The sequence below is a fragment of the Juglans regia genome, chromosome 11 (genome assembly GCF_001411555.2).
Source record: "Juglans regia cultivar Chandler chromosome 11, Walnut 2.0, whole genome shotgun sequence".
In the NCBI taxonomy this organism is placed as follows: domain Eukaryota; kingdom Viridiplantae; phylum Streptophyta; class Magnoliopsida; order Fagales; family Juglandaceae; genus Juglans; species Juglans regia.
This window is the reverse complement of record NC_049911.1, coordinates 24,221,321-24,237,764: the sequence shown is the minus strand read 5'-3', so window position 1 is coordinate 24,237,764 and position 16,444 is coordinate 24,221,321. Positions and strand designations below refer to the sequence as shown.

At 33.3% G+C, this 16,444-nt stretch overlaps 1 protein-coding gene across 1 annotated transcript; it reads right to left on the bottom strand.

Annotated features, from left to right (window-relative positions):
* Positions 1-10,452: 10,452 nt before the first annotated feature.
* LOC108984120 (desiccation-related protein PCC13-62-like) lies at positions 10,453-12,036 on the bottom strand. The gene is made up of 3 exons (XM_018955955.2): positions 11,668-12,036; positions 11,188-11,416; positions 10,453-11,099 (listed from the first exon to the last, which is right to left on the bottom strand). The coding sequence occupies exons 1-3, from the start codon at positions 11,997-11,999 to the stop codon at positions 10,722-10,724; spliced, it is 939 nt and encodes a 312-aa protein (XP_018811500.1). The 5' UTR covers positions 12,000-12,036; the 3' UTR covers positions 10,453-10,721.
* Positions 12,037-16,444: the final 4,408 nt, after the last annotated feature.

Genomic DNA, 16,444 nt, shown 5'->3' with positions numbered 1-16,444 from the left:
GATTGATATTTTTAAAAAAATTAGTATGGAATAATTTATAAAAAATGTATTGTATTGTCACCTATGTAAATAAAATATTTAATACTTTTATTCTTCATCTCTAGATGTATTTTCTATACTTATTTCAGAATCAACTCCAATAACATCTTCGTCGTTGTCATCTTCTTCTTCGTCTTCTTCATCGACTTCATTTTCGGACTTTTCTTCTTCTTCTTCTTCACTTACTTCATGAACTGAATGATCATTTAATACGGATAGGTTGAGATATATGGGTGGGACGTTATCTCTACAAATAAATTAATACATTCTCTATCTTCCTGGTAGGCCTCTATATTTGTATTGTTCAAATTTGTATTGTTCGAACGTGATTCACATATTTATATATTTTTTAAACAATAGTAGTTTATATAACAATAGTGATTTATATTTATATATTATTAGCTTATAATATGTTAGTACATAATTCTAATTGTTAATTTCACTTTATTAATATATTAACAATATTAGAATATTATATAGTCCAAATACTATACTAGAGCACTATGTACTAGTATAACATATATATACTACATAGTGTTATTAGTATAGCATATATTATTAGCTTATAATATGTTAGTAAAGTGTAATTAGTTATTAATTACACTTTATTAAAATAGTATATATAATATATATACTATACTAGTGCACTATGTATTAGCATAACATTTATACTAATACATAGTGTTATTAGTATAGTATATATTATTAGCTTATAATATGTTAGTACATAACATTAACTATTAATTACACTTTATTAAAAGATTAACACTAGACTAGTATATATAATATATATACTATACTAGTGCACTATGTACTAGTATAACATATATACTAGTATACAGTGTATAAGTATAGTATATTAAGTATATTAAATATAGTATAGTAATGATATTCTTGATCGATAATCACATATTCACACTATATAACAATTAAATTATCAATAAAAATATTATTAGATTATATAATATATAACAACTTTTCTTATATTATATTATAAATAATATATTATTTAGTATAAATTATAAAAAATTTATTCCAGAGACGTTCAAACTTACCAACATAACGATCACCATGTCTCGAGCATTAAGTGACAAACGTTCGCACGTAATAAGGTAACGATTGCATATCACGGGAATTAAGTATTTTACGTTCAAACATTAAAATTCAAACATTCGGATGTCTTTCTCACTCATCCAGTGACGTTCGCACGTTAACACTTCCAACGTTCAAAAGTTACATGTATATGAGCTTCAGTCCGAACGCAAAACTACATAATGTGCAAATTCTCTCAAATATATACTTGTCCCCTTCGTCGCATACTGCCGCCAAATCAGTTGTCGCCGCCGTCAAACTCCACCACAAACATTACAAAAGGGGTAGGCATCCCTCTTTAACCTTTAGGTAGATTTTTTTTTTTTTTTTTTTTTTATGTTTAATGGAGGTTTCAGGGGTTCCCGAAACCCATTGGTGGCCGTAGTTTCATCTTGATTTTCCGACCACCACGAGTTGCCAATGGCCAAACGGCCATCGTAGCAAACTTTCTTGAAGTGTATACTTCATTTCTACTGTGATTTTTTTGTCACTTTCATTGTGTTTGAGGTGTTAGGGAATGGCTGAGTAAACTCAGTCATTTCTGTCTCGTAATGTTTGAACGTTAGTTTCTCACGTTTGAACGTTATACCTTCCAAATAAGGAAGACGACATACACGTTCACACATTAGTTATATAACTTTCAAATATTCTACAGCACGTGTGAATGTATTGAGAGTGCATGTGAATGTATATTTTACATTCGAATGTACATTTGTAACGTTCGCACGTATGATCGTTCAAATTCTTGAGCGGCACATACATTTGAACGTTAGTATTACGTGTGAATGTTATTTGGATTTCGTTCGAATGTAAAACCAAATATTTGCCAAATATACATTCAAACTAATAGTTACGTACGTTTGAATGTATTATTAAATACGTTCAAGAGTTTCCTCACGTGCGAACGTATTTTTTTTGTACTTTCGAACGTGTATTTTAACCATCATGTTCAAATGTAACTCGTCTTACGTTGGAATGCTTAGAGGAAATTAACGTGCGAACTTAAAAATCAAAACGTTCGCACGTATAAGCTTAACGTCCGAACGTGATATTTTATGTTCAAACGTGTTCCGAAATAATTTAGATTACAGTACATAATATGCATCATAGTATTAATATTGCTCAAATTTTTTTCTTTTGAGGATATGGCTCATCTTCTGACGACTAGGAAAAGGGGGGAGGGGAAGGAAAAAGCCAGGAAACGTCTTGAAACGGGGCTCGAACAGTGATGTCCAAACTAGAAGTCATGATCAACCAGTTCCACAAACTCATACGGGAGCAAAAGAGCATTCTAGACGTGTTCGTAAGAGAGACTGGATGAGTATCTACACATTGAGGGGTAGCATTTACCCCTCAATGGTTCGGGAGTTTTATATGGGATGTGCTCCATGCCTTAGGATGCATCATCTCACACCTTGACAGTACGCAATGTTCAGTTCAAGGTCTTGGCCGATGTCATCGTCGAGTTTCTGAGGATCCGTCGCGTAGATGAGATATCGACAGTAGGAGATGCTCAACCTAGGGATGGATCCTGAGTAGATTCAGATATAGGCACTTCTACATCATCTACTAGCCCAGTTGAACGGTCATAGGCTAAGGATACTGATGAGGACGATGATGGTCGAGATAAGGATTTCTACATCATCACTGGGAGTAACCAAGAGCGGATAAATAGAAAGACCTCCTTTAGCTAGTGACAGTTCCTCCATTTTTTCTGCATGTTGCATCTTATTGTTAGAACGAATGTGGATCATGTGGCACATAAGGCCATATTTAGCCGGACTCAAGTTTCTTATACGAGAGGCACGAGGAGAGCCCATCGACTTGTCACTTCATATTTTTTAGAGGATCTGTTACGAGGCGAGCGTCGTTTCTATGAACAATCTCTCATATCATGGAGTCCTTATTACCAAGCCATTACTGGCCCGGAGGGTGCAACCCAAAGTGGAGGAGTGGATGACAAAGTAGATGAGTCCCATTGACATGACCACACAACGTCGGAGCATTGGACAAGGGAGGGGGCATGCTCGACGTCAACCTGACCTTGTACCAGATCTTATTCTTTCGACCCAGTCTGGGCCCGGTGTTGCTCTCCCATATTGGGAGTACTAGTCAGCCGCCGATGAGTACGTCTATGGGAGATGCGCGGCCTGCTTGGATTGATGTGATGACCTTAAATATTATTGCACACATCGACTGAAAGATCGCGTCAGTAGAATAGAGTGTTGGAAATTTTGTCACCGATATTCTCCATCGGATAGATATCCTAAACACAAAGGTCAACATATTGACTAACGATTTTAATAAATATGTAAACAACTTGTATTGAGTATTTTTCACTTTTATCGTGTTGTTTACGAAATTTTATAATATTTTGTACTTTATTTTTATCATATGTAATGAACAATATTATTTAATATATTTACTATTTTTGAATTTCAATTATCAATCTTTTTTAATGTTAGCTTATTTAACTTTAATATTAAATCATTGCACTTCAATTCTTAATCTTTTTTAATTTGAAATATCACACTTTAATATTAAATCAATTAATGTTCGAACATGAATCTAACGTTCAAACGTTGGTGCCAAAAATTTCCACATTCGCATATAAATAGCCTCCACGTTCGAATGTCAAGGGAACGTTCTAACGTGAATATGTATACGTTCAAACATAATACAATTTCTTAGGTGCCTTCAGTGATAGTTTCCACAAACCGTCATAGAAAATACTTTTTTGTGACGGTTTGGGTACTATCACAATTTTCAAACCGTCACAAAAATTAATTTTTGTTGTAGTGTGAGATGATCCCCAACTTTCAGTTTTGTATATTTGAGACCCGAATTTCATACTATAGTAAAATCGAGACCCCCCTTTTCTGTTAATTTTCTGTTCAATTATATTTCGTTTGTTTTGTTTTGTTGTTTTTAGTTATTTTTTAGTTTCTATGTATTTTTTTTTTCAAGTTTCTGTTTCATGTCTTTTAGTTTAAAATTGTTCTTTTTCACGTGACAATAATATTATAGATTATACTTCTTTAATTTGCGCACTGTCACATGAGATCGACTTATGTTTCCCCTGGTTTTCCACAATAATATTATAGATTATACTTCTTTAATTGAAAAATGCATGATATCAACAACCCATAAACAAATTAGCAACTACACAGATATAAACACAAAACCCAATCTCCAAGCGGAACTAAACTCAATACCAGAATATAACACAAACAAAATAAATAAAAAATTAAGGAAAAAATTATAGGAGTAATGGTTTTAATCACAATCTTAACTACATAAACCAACTAGGGAAAATCAACTACAAAGCATTTTCCTTACCTCCTCTTCACTTAGGGAAAATCAACTACAAAGTACAACCTCAACCCATTTAACTTCTCTCCATACTTAGCACTGAAACAAAAATTTAAAACTCCTCATTTCAAGCATTCTAAAGGAATTCATGAACATGACAAATAGCATGCTTGTTCTCCAATAAAGGTCATTGAGTTTTCTACATGAAAGATATATGAAGATAGTGGGTTAAGAATATACAAATGATAGGAATTTACTTAGAATTGGAAGAGAACAAGGAAGTATAAAAAATCTGGAATTTTCACCATTAAAATTGCATTTAACAGCTTTTAAGTAACTTGTTGGAACCAAATTAAATGAAGAGCTAAAGCTCACAAGATGGCTGGTTTTGGTCCCTTGTTTTCAATAGTTTTTCATACAAACAAATAACTTTGGTTGAGCAAAAGATGCAAATAAAAAATGGGGATGAAATAGACTGGTTGAAGCTCCAAAACAGAGTGCATAGCAGAATTTTCTGCACTACCATGGACAGCTAGCAGCTTTAGTACATTCATGCTCTTAAACATCCCTCATTTAACCACAATCTCAACTACATAAACCACGCATACTAGAGTTGAAGAAAACCTGAGAAGAAACATCATTTTTTTTTTGCGAAAGCATGGCATAAACAACAAGAGTAGCTCTTGGCAAACAAAAAAATCTAATCGAACCTACTAGTTTGAATAAAATCCTTGGTTGCTTACTTAGGCTATTAATCTTGAAGAAAAGTGTTAAAAAAATACATTTTCATCTCCACTAGTTTAACACATAGTCATAAAGGGTTAAACAAACTCAGTATTTAAAACAAAAGATCTTCTCAATATTAAAAAGAATATAAATAAATATCAATATTCAATAAGCCTTTTGTTCTAGAAAAGTAAGTTGTTCTTTATTAGTTCTGGTAGTTCTGATCTAGGTGGGATGCTCCTTTGCCTTTTTATTGGACTGCTCTTACTTATGGTACTTGTATGGATTTGCTTCTATTGTATGCTAGTTGGTGGCTCGTTTTGAAGTGCTGGGCATTGCTTTCAAAACTTGGTGTGGTTGTGGCTGGGTTCTCTGTCCCCTGTAGTGGATGACTCTCTTCTTTGATGGCAAACTTATGGCTAGGTTTTAGTGCAACCTTGTGCTGTTCGTGGTGGAAAAGGTTATGTTAGGCCTAGCTGTTGTGGTAGAAATGTAAGCCTGCTGTGTTGGTGGTGGGAATGGTTATATTTATTCAAGCTCTTTTGAATACCAGTTGTTGCACTAGATGAGTCCGGCTGTGCAAATTGTTGTACTCGTTTTGTTTGTTCCCTTTGAAGGACCACTGTAACAACCCGATCCTAAGTTTAGGCCATAAATATTATTATTATTATTATTTTTATCAGATTATTAGAGTTTTGGATTTGAATTTAAATCTTGTTTCTTTCTATCCCTACGACTTTCACGGCAACAACTTGCATGGGAGATATACGTTCTCAAACTCATGCACTTTCACGTCTCTTTTTCTCTAGGGTTTTCCTTTTTGGTTCTTAACCAGCTAGGCCTATAAATATCGATAGCCACTGCCGCCCAAGCTGTTTCCTCTCCGTAAATTACCATGGAAACCAAACCCGTACGTCACTCAGTTGATGAGTAGTTTCTCCACTCTGCACAGCTCAGCCTTGCTTCACAGCAAACCTCCATTGCGGCAACTCCACTGTCCAGACCATGCACAACCGTGCATTCCACGGTGAAGAGACTTCGCACCACCGTCGCATGGAATGACCGAAAAGAATGACTCTGTTTTTCTCTTACGAAACAGAGCACCCAATATGTCGTGCCGCGAACCACCATCAACCATGGCGACTCCATGTTGCTCAGAACACGCCGATGCTACAACCAGCCACCTTAGAAGACACCGGACCATCTCCAGCCGCGAAGACACGCCGCAGCAGCCACGGACGTGAAGGCCGAAGCCTCTGTTTCGCTTCAACGGTAGCCACCTAGAGGGACGTCGAACCACCGACCAGCCACCACAGAAGCCGCCGACCAGCTCTCCCCCGTGGCACCTACTCCTTTTCTGACAGCCCACGACCGCCACCAGCCTCTCCTTTCGGTTGTTTCATTAGTTTTCGATTTACAGAACACACACACACACACACACTCTCTCTCTCTCTCTCTCTCTCTCTCTCTCTCTCTCTCTCTCTCTCTCTCTCTCGGTGTCGCACCACCACAGAGTAGTCGCTAGTTGCGCCGCCGTGACCCCCACTTGTCACCTGAACCGTTGCGCAGCCCATCTGCGTCGCATACCTCCTCTCGGTGAGTCCTCTGTCTCGCACGCCCCTCCCATTGCCTTTGTTTCTGTATAGAATGTATTAGTTGCTTTTTAGGTTTATTTCACTCAGTGCAAGTGTTTAAAGGAGATTACTTTTATACCATTTCTAATCCCTTCCCATAGTATCTTCAGTGTTTTAAGTACGATTACATTTATAACTTTATGTTTAAGTGTATGTTAATTATGAGTATTAATATGTCATTGTATTTGAAGTTGAGTTTAATGTTATTAAATGAATATATTAGTCAAATGCTCATTTTTATAAGAAAGTGTTGAAAGAATTTAAAATGTGTTTTTCAGTATATTTTGGAGCCTATTATTTTAATTAATATTCATTTATCTATTTAGTCAGATTTTAATAAAATTAGTATGTTATGAATATTTAAACAATATTAATATTTATTGGATTTCTTATAAGATTGAATAATTATGTTAAGAAAGGAAATTTATTTTAAGAATTTAAGTTCTATGACTTATTTTAAAATAGCCAAGTATTCTACTATATCATAATATGTTACTAGCATTTAAGTAATTTAAATACTAGGAATTATTGATTTTAGTGTTAAACAAAATATTTGTTTGACTATCTTTTAGAATTCCAAATTTAGTTAAGATATTAGTATTTATTTATTGTTTTCAAACAAATTTAGTAATAGTTATTTATGGTATATAGGTCTCAAGTTACGAATTGTTATTCAAGAAGAAGCGCATCGAGGTAAGTAAATTTAATCATAAATTAGGTCATCACAGTTAGCTTATATGTATGTATTATTCAAGCCAGTTCTTTGATAGCCATTATTTATGAACCGCTCATGTCATATGCAAGTATGTCATCCAGTATAGCATACGATCATGTCATTCCGCATCACGTTTAAATTCGGAAATTATGATTTATGTATGTAATATGTCATGCATCTCATGTGTATAAGACACGTAAGCCATCTTAATTTCAAGTGTAAGATAAGTTCAGATCAGTTAATAAGATGGCCATTCAGATGCATGGTACCAATGCAGTTCAGTTTCAGGGTGGTGTGTAAGCCACGAACTCAATCGTGGTCCACCATAGTATGCTAGAATACTATCAGCAGTTCCCCTTGCTGCAGCGGGATGTGGGGCTGGTGCACAACCTTGCACACAGGGTTAAGTGTGTTGGCCAGTCAGATAAATCAGTCAGTTAGTTCAGATAAACCAGTCATACATAGCATAAGCATCAGCATGAATAGTCATAAATTTTAAGCTCAGCATGAAAGTTCTTATGAAAATCTTATGTTTATTTCGTTTTCGTTATGATAGATTTCTTACTGAGTCATCGACTCATTTTAGTTTATTTTCATGTTTTTAATCACCCAGGTGAAGATGATGATTACGAGCAGGCAGGCCAGGAGTAGAAGGAGCATTTTAGTTTTAGTTCAGACTTTCTAAAATAAAACGTGTCTTTTATGACATAAATTTATTCAGTTTATTCCTATAATGTTTTTGGGAAGAAAATTTTATTAGACCTTTTATTTCATAATAAATTACTTCAGTTTATTTTTCAATTATGAAATTAGAGAATCGCTTGCCGGGTTTATTTTCATGAAAAATACGTGACACACCTAGCCTACGGGAAGGGGGTGTTACAACCACTCTTCTCTTGTAGTACCTTAAGTTATGCTGTATTTCTGTTGTTAATTGTTGTCTTGCCTAATTGTTTATTTTCTTGATTTGGAATAAGATTACCTTACTCATCCAAAAATAAGAGAAAGGTGAACAAAATAGATAAAACATTGATTACAAATTAGAATACAAAGGGAAAAGAAAGGGAATATTGCCAAAGGAAAAGATTCAAAGAAAAGTACCTAATCATCTCTCTGAAAAGCATGACATCCAGAATAATCCTTGAGCGGCTGTGTTGCATAAACCACCAACTCATGTTACACTTTTTACAGACTAAGCATGCAACTTTAAATTGAACAATGTGTAACGCCAAAAAATATTTTCAAATTAACAAAAATGGTACTAGCATTCGTCCATGACTACAAATATATAACATGTACGTTGGGGCATGCACTTTTGTAGTGGAGTATCATGCAATCATTTTTAGGCCTTTTTTCTCCGCTCAATCTTTTCAATAAATTGTGGGTTTGTTATAAATGACCTAGATTTATTCAATCAACAAGGCAGGAATTAAAATTTCGTTACTTTTTCAAGAGGTCCTAACTTTCACATCATTTCCAAGAAATTGAAACCAAGAATACAAGCCCACCCATAAAATTGTTTTCTTTTTCTTCCAATCACCATTGTTTTTCTGAAAATATGCTTTCAAAATTTGTGACAAATACATCTAAAGAACGATTTCTTAAATTTTTCCATACCAGAACGACCTTGACATACTACAAGAAGAAGTGAAACTCAAAAGGGAGTGGCAGAGTAGTAAACCGCGTCAGAGTCATGGGTTGCAAACAGAGCAAGAGAGAGAGGAAGGGCCACGAGCTACTGGAGGGCCTCGAGCTGCTGGAGTGGCGACGGCGTCGAGGTGTGGGTGGTGGTGAACGACGCCCCTAGCGGCGGCGATATAGAGAAATTCGAGAGAGAGAGAGAGAGAGAGGTGAGTCCAGAAAGAGATCGGAGTGGGGATTGAGGGAGGAGGGGGTGGCCGTCGAGGTGAGATGGTGGTGGCGTGGTGGGATCATTGGCGACAAGTTGTGCATGGAGGAGGCTTGAGGGAGAAGAGGGATTGGGGAGAGGGAGGGAGGGAGGGAGGGGGGAATGGGGGAACGGCTGGAGGGAAATAAATGAGGGGAAAACGTAATGCGTGGGTTTTAAATTTTATTATATTTTCGGCGCTTGTCATTCGCCATGAATAAGCATTACGTGACTTAATATACTTTAACAGCGACAATAATCGCCGCAAATGGTATATATTATGGCGATTTTTCTAATTGACAAAAATAAATTTTAAAAACGTTTTTTGTGGTGACAAAAATACCGCAAAATGTAAAAAATAGCCGCAAAAAATAAAAACTAAATTCATTTCCCAAATTCGCGTTGCAATTCAACATCGACTTGGAAATCGCAGCAAATAAGGTATATTTGCGGTGATTTTTGTTGGGACAATTTTAAAATCATTAGAAAATACCTAATTTCTTGTAGTGTGAAGTTTCTTCTACCCCATTTCAAAATTCTAAAGGGGTAATTCATCAACATATATAGTTGTGTTGAAACTCCACAACAAATTTTTGTTGTAGAAAGAAGACATCAACACATTATGAAACACAAGTTTTGGGGTGATGTTGTCCTAACAACCACTCATATCATTAATAGGCTACCAGCTCCTATCTTGAAACACAAGTCTCCTTTCGTGACGTTATTTCAGCCTTCTCCCTTCTTATGTCCATTTGAGAACCTTTGATTGTTTGCGCTTTTCTTTTACATATTACACAGGTCTCAAACCAAATTCGACCCTAGAACTTGCAAATGTATATTCCTTAGATACATTTTTGGCATCAAAGGCTACAAGCTCTTAGATATTGCCACTAATCAGTGGTTTATCTCACGATCGATCGACATGTTGTTTTCTATGAAAACCAACGTGATCTCCCCCAGCTAATCATCAACTTCATCTTCATCTGTAGTACTTACACTCAAGTCATATATACTTTGGGACAAAGACTGAATTTAAAAATCTGAGATTCCTTAAAATATTCATTAATCTGATTTTTTAGGTAAGATTTGATCGGAGTGCTTAATTTACTCAGCAAAATATAATATATTGGGATTATTTCTTGATGGCTCGTAATTACAATATTGTAGAAACTACAAACATCAATTTATTGATTTATTCCTTTTAACCATCAATTTATTGATTCTTTATTGTAAATTTCAGCCGGTTCCATACCATGCAATAAAACTACCGATTAATAAGCATCCCAACCCGGCCAGAACTATAGGAAGCTCCTAATTAAGCATTGGGAAGAAACCTCCTTGCAATGTCCCCACCTCCACCATTAGGGAAAAACCCACCAGGTTTACGCTCACTGCCACTTCCGTACACTATCCTTAATATCTCCGGTGGCGTCCGAGCATATGAAAGAGAATTAGGATCAGCAGACAGGATGTTACTGTTCGTACGATTCTCTGCTCCAAGCGATAGAGGAACCAGGATGCCTTCGTCTTTGATGCCACACGCGGCCAGCCTGTTCCTAAGCCCTGAGATACGGTTTGTGAATTCGGCCACCGTAAGGTTGTATGGCCGCACAGTTTGGTTGGCTCTCTCGTACAGTAGTGTTCTTATGACCGCATCCTGCCCTGCCTCCACGCCCAGAAGCGAAGCAACCAACTGCGTACCAAAAAGACATATATACTTAGAATTTAATGGTTTCATGCATGTTGCGGAGATCCCGGATAGTGATAGATAAGACTCTTACACTTCGAGAAGTTTCTCTGACAAGACTTGGAATGGTGCCAACATAACCCACTAATCCTACATAGGGAATCACATACGATGCTAAGAGATAGCGGATTGTGTCAGCGTAAGGGTCAAATGGAGGGATCAATTTGAAACCGACTGCATCGTCAAATACTTTTGCAAAATTCTGAACGCTGAGGTTCAGCTGCGGCCTTGGAATCCCTCCTATTCTACTAGTAATTATAGCCCTGAAAAATCATCATCAATCTGTTAAATTAAGAGACATTCTAATCAACTAACAACAGCAATAATTTCATGAATGCATGGAAAAACCGACAATTACATGATGGAAGAAACGGATACCCCTTCATGCACTGTTAATAAAAGGTTTAAGTTTCCAGCAAATCGGAAAAAGGCAAATTAAGGCATCAAACCACAATAAATCTGAGAATACTTTTAAAACTTAACAAGTATCATGTGGTATGAGTATAAATAGTACCTGAGATGACCAACTTCTTGATAACCGAACTCCTCGATTATTCTAGCGACTAAAGGGTCGAGATTGGCCTTCCTAGCACCGATCGGGGGAGGACCACCCCTAGCCAGAGATGGAGCGATGCTGTCAAGTCCACTACCAATTGCACCATTCAGGAAAAACTCTGCTTCGAGGAACTCCAGATTAAGAGCAAACTGAATCCGGTCAGTATCACTGGCGATGATTGGTCGACAATTGGGATCACCAGCAGTACTGGCCATGACCACCAGGCTGAGTTTCAGAACTGAAACCAGAAAGATAAGAGCAGTGAAGAAAGCAGTAGTACGTCTGGCCATTGTTTATCGATATCTCTTAATAATGAGTTGGGTACGTACATGTTGGGCAAGATACGGGCTTATATAGGCATCCAAAAATGCTAATCTACCGACAGTTGGGTCAGTTACGACAATTTTTTTTATTTAATAATTAAAAGAATTAATGATGTGAATTTTTTTAAAAATAAAATTTAAATATATAAAAAAATTGAATGAAAAAAATAAAAAGTGCTTTAGTAAGCTCCATGAATTTACGTTTTCAAAATTGTCATCGAAATTATATTATTTTTTCTTTTAAATATTTTTTAAATTATCTTTAAATATTTAAAATATATATATTCATTAATAATTACTTTTTTAATTAATAAAAAAATAAAATAAAATATTCGAGCGGTCAAAATGAGAGGATAAAATTATATAGCTAAATAGTAATATCCATTTTCCTATTTCTAGTAAGATAAATTATTTTTATAGTTTTTGAGAAAATTAGATAAATTTAAAAATTACATAAAAATCATTTTTTTAATGAAAAATTTCATATTTTTTTAAAATAAAATTGGAAAACTTAAACCACCTAAGACTTTATCTCAGAACTTTACTCTTTCAGAAATTAAACAAAAACCAAAAGAAAAGATGGAGCCATCGATATTATATAGAACTTTGCTATACAACCTCCACCACACTCCACACTCCACACTTTTTTAAATTTTTTAATTTTTTAATTTTTTTTTTAATTTTTTTTTGAGTTTATTCTTTTTAAATTATTTCAAATTTTTTATTCATTATTCATATAATAAATATTTAATAAAAGAAAAAAATAATAAAAATTAAAAATAATGTGGAGTGTGGAGGTTGTGTGAATAGTAGGAAGTTGAGTAGATTTTTTGTATTATATATGGACGACATTAGTGCTTGGTAACGGATAATATTGTCTACTGAAAAAATCTATCCAATATCTTATTATTCACACAACTTCTACATACCATATTTTTTTTTTAATTTTTATTATTTTTTTCTTTTAAAAAATTTAATATATGAATATTAAATAGAAGAATTGAATTAGTTTAAAAAGAATAAACTTAAAAAAAAAAATTTAAAAATATTAAAATATTTTAAAAATATAGTATATGAAAATTGTGAGGTTGTATACTTGTTATAAAAGTGGTTGTACTAACTAAATAAACTAGCTAGAGTAGAAATAATATACGTCGAATTGCCAATAAAGAGTTTAAAGTCAACTGATTACGTGGAAGTAATCGTTCCACCCATTTGGGTGAAGTAATGTACTATCTAATTACCAAAGCCTGGTTATTAAGTTTGTATAGAAAAAATCAAATGATATTAATGTATCGACAGTTATACTCGTCAATCGGAGAGAAAAATACAACCTGTTTAATTACTTTAAAATCTGAATCCAACCTATTTTAGTTAACGGATGATATGACACGACTTGCTTAATTCATTTAATAATTTTTATTGAGTTAACTTAGAGATTACTCATTTAATCTATTTCAACCATCTTCAACTCATTTAATTCGTTTGATATAAATGAGTTGAGCTTACCTAGCCTGTATATTTATTTTTTTTTATCTCTTTTCCAGAAGTAGTACTTATTACAAAACCAAAACCCCATTTGCTTTTCATACTTAATTCATACATATAAGCAAATTTTAGTAATAAATTACATTCCTCTAATTTTCAACCCCTTAATTTATTAATTTGTGACTTTAGAAAAGTCTAAAAAAATGTACATTTTCACTTATGGATTCATGCATTGAGGTCCACAAAATAATTGCTGATTTTTTCTCCGCACAAATTTATTTGCCAATTAATATCCATATTGACAAGATACCATAAAATTGATTTCCTTACAAACTTTCTAAACAATTGATGATGATCAGGACACACTACTACTTGAAATTTGTATCTTTTGATGACTTCTTGACATTATTGAGACTCAAGTAGTACTAGATAGTTTTTAATTTTCAAGACTTGAGATCCAAGTTAATTATTTATACGGCCAATGGAAAAGGGATCAGATTATCATACATGCCTTGATCGTTTTATTGATGGAAAATGCTGAAGTACTCTAGGACTTAGCCCCGGATTTTAATTTTAGGATTTTGTTATAATTCAGCCTTTATTCACCTTCACACTCCACACTTGATATATATATATAATATATATATATATATATTTTTTCTCATAAGATGTGAGATGTAGGATAATGAATAATGATTGATAAAAAAAAAATATTATCAGTGATTTATTTACAAAAGATAGAAAAAGTAACTATACTTTGGTCATGTGGCAGTGCGCAAATTATTAATTAAACAAGTGTAATCTATAATATTATTGTCACGTGTAAAAAAAACAATTTTAAACAAAAGACAAACAGAAACCTGAAAAAAAAAATACATAGAAACTAAAAACTAACTAAAAACATCAAAACAAAACAAACTAAAAATAATTGAACAGAAAATTGTCAGAAAAGGGGTCTCGAATTTACCATAGTATGAAATTTGGGTCTCAGACTCTCAAATATACAAAACTGAAAATTGGGGCCGGAATCCGGATCATCTCAACTATATCTACAGTTGAAAAAAGCCAAGGCGAGCCATGAGCTTCATCACGGATGCATGCATGGCCTGTTTGGAGTTGCATCAGGGGTAGTAAAAAATGTTTAAATAATCTGATTAAAAGCTTTTTTATTATAAAATTATGTTGTTTGGTTGTTATATATTAAAGTACCTTTTAATCTAAAAAAAAAACTAAAAAGTTTGTTTAAGGAAAAACATCATAGGTTTTTATGAATAATGTAAAACGTAATTTCAATTTTAAAGAAGATAAAAATATCCATAAAAGTTTTAAATAATTATACCTCTGCCCTTTGATCTTATATATCATAGACACAACGCTACCTCAAATGACTTTTTATGTCATTTTTATTTCAAAAAATACTTTTTTGTATAAGTAATATTAGATATAGTCTTAAGATGTGCAACTCTTTGTGCACTCTCTTTTAAAAAAAGTGTGGTCCACCATTAAAAAATAATTTTTTCATACGGGTCCAAGATTTATCCATTTTTTCAAAAGAGTACCTTAGAATTACAAATATCATTTCTCTTTTTATATTGTTTCCAAACAAATGTAACATGTTTAAAATTACTTTAAATATATATATATATATAGTTACTAAATAGTAAGTAACTTTTAATAGTAAAGCTTTTTACTTAAACTCCACAACTAAAAGGCCTAAAACTAGCTAAAAGTTATATTATCCACTGCAATTTCAAACATGCACGTAGCCTCTTATAATATTTAATAAGAGAAGACTGTTTGGAGGGGTTCGAGAAGTCTATATATATATATTGAAAATATATTTGTTAGTTAACTGTAGAATGCTGCACATTTAGACAAGCTAGCGTTTAATAGAAATTATATTATGGTTTTATATAATACGTTAGATCTATTTTATAATAAAAATATTTTACAATCTAATATATCACATCAAATCAAGTCAATTTATAAATTTAAGATCTATTTCTTTACGACTATAGTAATTCTAGTACATTAATGGATGCCATTATAAGAACAATAAAATACGGTATTTGGACCTTTTTATTTAAAGGATTTTCACCACGACAGGCTTATCTAACCATGACACAAGCCCCAGACATAAAAATCTAACGTATTGATTTATTTTAGTAGTTTTCGGTGTGGACACCTTCTATATATATTATATATCATCACCCCCTTGGCACTATTTGATTTGTTAGAAAAGTCTAACATTAAATTATCTTATTTGTAGTGTCAATATATGACATGATCCATAGATTCAATACGAACCCAATATGAAATAAACGGGTTTTGACATAATATAAAAGTGTTTGGGTAAAAAATGATTGATCCAATAAGACACGATTAATAAACAGGTCAATCGCTGGTCAACCTGCAAAATGACCCGCAATCAACCCATATAACACGAAGTAATTATATTTTTAAATTTTATAAACGTTTAGTCTTATATGCCTTTTTTTTGTTGTTGTTGGCAACATCTAATATTAATGTATTTGACTACATGATTATATGCCAAACTATTAATTTTTTTTTTGTTAATATTTAATTTTATCTTATGAAAATATTAGTTGTGATCTTATATTATTGATTTGGATATTGATAATAAAATATTTTATCATGAATCTAGTTGTAATTGTGAGTTATTTATATAGTTATCATTGTATTGTATATGAAATTATATTAATTGAGACTGTCAAATTTAATTATAAAAATTAGATTCTTGCAATTTTAACGAGAGATGAGAAGAAAATTATACAGCAAAACTACCCATAACGCATGGCAAACATTAGTGTTTTCATTGAACGTTCAATTAATCCAATATATATAGCTAAATGTCTTAATTAAGCCTGATCATCATAAATATTCATTTTATTGTTTTAAGTACG

Excerpts from the sequence above, each read along its gene's own strand:
- LOC108984120 (XM_018955955.2), bottom strand. The coding sequence starts at position 11,999 with ATGGCCAGACGTACTACTGCTTTCTTCACTGCTCTTATCTTTCTGGTT. Across the intron at positions 11,417-11,667 it reads CAAGAAGTTGGTCATCTCAG|GGCTATAATTACTAGTAGAA; the intron begins GTACTATTTATA and ends ATGATTTTTCAG. Across the intron at positions 11,100-11,187 it reads TCAGAGAAACTTCTCGAAGT|TTGGTTGCTTCGCTTCTGGG; the intron begins GTAAGAGTCTTA and ends TTTGGTACGCAG.